At 41.4% G+C, this 4,647-nt stretch overlaps 1 protein-coding gene across 1 annotated transcript; it reads right to left on the reverse strand.

Moving 5' to 3' along the window:
* Positions 1–2,457: 2,457 nt before the first annotated feature.
* On the reverse strand, positions 2,458–4,395 carry LOC116260426 (pentatricopeptide repeat-containing protein At1g11290, chloroplastic-like). Its single transcript, XM_031638763.2, has one exon. It carries the CDS (start codon positions 4,393–4,395, stop codon positions 2,458–2,460), a length of 1,938 nt encoding a protein of 645 aa, XP_031494623.1.
* Between the last annotated feature and the right edge of the window lie 252 nt (positions 4,396–4,647).

Raw genomic sequence — 4,647 nt, forward strand, 5'->3', positions numbered from 1 at the left:
AACATCGCATGCATGACATGTTTCCAGGGGGGAATTAGAAACAATGCTAAATTCTAGGATTTTATCCAACAGGAGATCAATTCCACCATGCTGCTCAAAACTAAACAAAAATATAACTATGTGATTAGAAAATAGAAAATGACAGAACCCTTAATCACAAAACAGTGAGAGCGGTGAGCGATAACCGGGGCCTGAGGTGTATGCCTCAAATAATATTGGTAGCATGTGCCGCGGGGAGATCAGTTATGGTAAGATCTACCGGTGGTATCGATCACCGTTATAGTCTACAGCGGTGACTAATGACCACCGGTATAGATAGAAGCGAGCGGCCATTTGCCATTGGTACACATTTATACTGGCTGTAACAATCCCTGGCATATATGTACACCGGTTATAATCATCACGGCTGTAGGTTAGACATAATTTGGAGAAACACAATGTAATGTGGTGGGATTCACGGAGTGTTCAAACATCCATGGCCTTCAAATTTCTCGCTCGCTCAAGGTGCTATTTACATTATTTCCAACTTTTCACACACTTGCTGTGTTCATTTTAGGATGAATAAGAATTTTCAATATTTTACTTTCGGAAATAGGAGCTGTAGAGAGTTTTGCATGATTCTCGTTGGATCTTGGGACCATCTTAAACCGCCTTTTGACTGGTTAGTACCATCCTCGCCAGATTTAGATTGAGATATAGATCTGTTGTAATATATAAGCCTGCCCAATGGCCTGGAAAGGGCGTTGAGCTGATCCTAAGACCTTCAACTCTTTGCCGGCAAATAGCTTTGGTCATTATTGATCTCTAGTAGAGAATGACATACTTCAAGCCAATGATGCTGAACAAAGTGAACATGAATTTCAACGTGCTGGGTACATTGATGATGAACAGGATTGGCCGTGAGGTAAGCTAGTGGTAGACGCAGGTTAACTTTCCAGACTTTATAAACCTTTATGTGCTCGACATGTTGAATTTTGCATATTTGAAGTTAACTATCCAACGGCCTTATCAGCGTTGGATAACTTCTTGACGCATGAATCCTTATTATTTAAGATAACAGAATCCTAAGCGGGGCTCTTCACACGTCAGCCATGTGGGAAACTGAGCCAGGCGTTGCTGTTTGAGTTAGCACAGACTGTAAAGATCGCGCTGAGCAATTTAATGGTGCAGGACTGGCACAGGGCACTTGCAATAGTTGTTCTGCTAGCCAATCCTTCCAGTCATGGTCTCTTAGAGAACCAGATTCAGAATCGAACTTGTGAAATTCTGGAAACTAAACGAGAACCAAATATGAAACCGTTACTAGAAAAAATCTTTTGAGCCGCTTAAAACCGTTAATGAGGAGGTCATCAATAGATATTCAGAAGAAGAGAAACACAATACATTAAGAAGAAATAAAGAGATAAACTCAAGTTGTTAGAATTGGGAGAGCTGAGATGAAGTTTCTTTTTGGATATATGGAATGGATTTCGTCTTTCACTTTAGGTGACTACCACAGGTGCCATAATTTTTACACCATTTTTAAACCATGCTTTCCGCGTACGCTTTCCCAAGTCTTGAGGTGGTAACTCACGAAGAGGAAAAGAGGAAAGAGCTTTTGGTCTGTTAGGTAGACGGCGAAGAGCAGGAGAATAAGAAAAACAGAGCAGTAGATAAGGAGAGCGGTTGCGTGGGTTCATCAACAGCAAAAGAAAATAAAGAAAGAATAGCAAAAGAAGCAATCAGGAAGTTTTTGCAGCATAAATGGCGGTGATTTCTTTATTAGTTTATTTGCTTAAGGTTTTCTCCTGAGTTATTGGAGGTGGCAGTTTTGATCGTTCTCTGGTACGGAGCTACAGGGTTTTAGTAGCTTGTTTTCGGATTTGGTTGATGTAAACATTCTTTTCTGTTCATAACTTAATTCTTTTTTAATAAAGGTGGGGAGCGTACTCCCGGCGAAGCTTTAACAAACTTACAATTGGTCTTAAAAAGTAAATCAAATAACCAGTGTAAAGGATATGTTTATTTCTGCAATCAGCATTCAAATGCGAGACAGGTAAAAGGTGACGACGAAATCGTCACGGCCACAAATTTCCATAACGTAAACATCTTCGTTCATGGTATTATTGGTTACAAAAAAAAAACAAAAAAAGATCTTGAAAATTTATTTCTGATTGAAAATCACTGGCAACACTTCAATATCTTTCTTTCAATAATTACATTCAGCATCTTCAGATGGTTATAAAAGAGATACATGTCATTTGTGCAATCAACTGCCAGCTGCAACAGCTGATAAGTTAATTCCCCGAATCACAACAGCAAGATGATCCACAGCAATCGTTCACTGTTCAAAGCTCAGGGATAACAATGATTCATAGTATTCTAGAAGATTTTCTGTGCATAAATGTACTTTGCGATGACCACTGTCAAATCCTTTACCGAAGCACCAAATGGGGGAAAAAAGAAGAAAAGAAAAAATCAGTGTAAAGATGAGCTGAACTCACTACACTCTTTGAGTTTTTTCCTTCTTTCATCTTCTGCATGTGCCTCCAAGCATTTTATGATGCCACAAATGCCATTCGATTCAGGATGATCACAAGCAACAAAGACATGCACATCCTTGCCCATCTCAATCCAACTGTAAGCAGAATCTTTTGTCACTCCCTTTTCTTTCATTAGCAGCTTCAGTTTGGCCACATCATTCTGTTTACCAGTCGCTCTGTACAAGTTTGACAGGAGAACATAATACCCAGCCTTCTGAGGCTTTAACTCAAACAGTTTTTTTGCCGCATATTCACCCATGTTGATGTTTCCATGTATCTTACAAGCACCAAGCAATGCTCCCCACACATCTGCATCCACAGGAATTGGCATCCTCTCAATAAGTTTCCATGCATCATCCAATCTTCCAGCTCGGCCTAGAAGATCAACAATAGATGCATAATGTTCAGTTCTACGAGGAACTCGGTATCTATTCATGACAGTGTCAAAGTAATGCATCCCTGCTTCGATCATCCCTGAATGACTACACGCTGAAAGTAGTGCTACAAAGGTGACATGGTCTGGCCTTATACCCAAGTTCTCCATCTGTTCAAATAGAATGCTAGCTTCCTTTCCATATCCATGCATTCCATAACCATTGATCATAGCATTCCACGAGACAAGTGCTCTTTTAGGAATTTCATTGAAAAGTTCTCGAGCATCGCTTAAATTCCCACACTTGCAGTACATATCCAACAAAGAACAAGCGGCAAAATCATCAAACTCAGAGACAAGTCTTGCCATCAACCCATGAATTAGTTTGCCCACTTTAAGAGCAGCCAAGCGTGCACAAACTGGAAGCACGCTAGTAAATGTTACTTTGTTAGGCCTCACCCCAGCAACATGCATCTGCTGGAAAAACAAGAGTGCTGCCTCATCTGCCCCAGCCTGTGCATATCCTGAAATCATAGATGTCCAAGTGAAAACATCCCTTTCACGCACTTTACTAAAAAGTTGACCAGCAATGACCATCTGATTGCATTTTGCGTATAGAGCGATAAGTGAATTGTTCACCAAGATATCATCATCAGAAAATCCAAGAGATGAAAGATAATCATGAACCCACATCCCCTTCTTTAAATCACCAAGTGCAGTACATGCTGCAAGAACACTAACGATTGTCACGGAGTCTGGCACTGCATCCCCATTTAACATATCAAGAAAGAGACAAAGGGCCTCATCCCAGAGAGAATTCTGTTCGTAACCTGCAATCAGGGAGTTCCAAGAGACGACATTTCGCTGTTGCATTTCACTGAACACTTGCCTTGCATCGTCTAAGGATGAACATCTCGAGTACATGGAAATCAATGCATTTTGCATGGCCTGTCTCGATCCAAATCCTGACTTAATGAGCTTCGAATGGATCCTTTTTCCTTCAGAAACCTTTGAAAGAGCTCCAAAAGCCTTCAACACACGTGGGTACGTGAAACCATCGGGCCTTAAGTCGGTCCCTTCCAAATGCAGGAATAGGCGAATGACATCCTCAAAGAGGCGGTTCCTTGAATACCCATGAAGCATTGCATTATATGATCGAATATCTCGTCTGGGGATTTGATCAAACACTTTGCGCGCATCATGAACACTTCCACATTTACCGTAAGCATTGATGAGTTTAGTGGAAAGGAGAACGTACGATCCAGGGCAGTTAGCAACGATCTGAGAATGAACTTTAGAAACGTGTTCTACAGACCGAGATTTAGCCGCTAAGTCGAGGAGAGACGACAGAATTCGGGGAGGGACTAATTCTGCCTGTTGGTTGAGAATATCTAGAGTAGCAATGGCTTCTTTTAGCCTCTCTTGGCTGCAGAGAACGCGTAGCGTGGATACGAGGAAGGACTGCGATGCCCCTTTGTTGGCAGGGGCGAGAAGGGTCATGGACGTTCCAGTGTCGGCCGTTACGCAATTTGAATTTAATTTCGAGCCTTCGAAACAAAGTCACCGACGCCCTTTTATAAAGGAATGTTTCTCTTGGACGGGCTTGGAACCTTTGACAATTACCGAGAAGCCACCTCCCGTCAGCCTTTGTCTTGGAGCACTAAGCAAAGAGGAGAACTATATATTAATGGTTTTTATAAGTTAACATTGTATCGCCCCACAACTTAGGCATTGATTACTCCAAAATTAATG

Source organism: Nymphaea colorata, chromosome 9 (assembly GCF_008831285.2).
Source record: "Nymphaea colorata isolate Beijing-Zhang1983 chromosome 9, ASM883128v2, whole genome shotgun sequence".
NCBI classification, from domain to species: domain Eukaryota; kingdom Viridiplantae; phylum Streptophyta; class Magnoliopsida; order Nymphaeales; family Nymphaeaceae; genus Nymphaea; species Nymphaea colorata.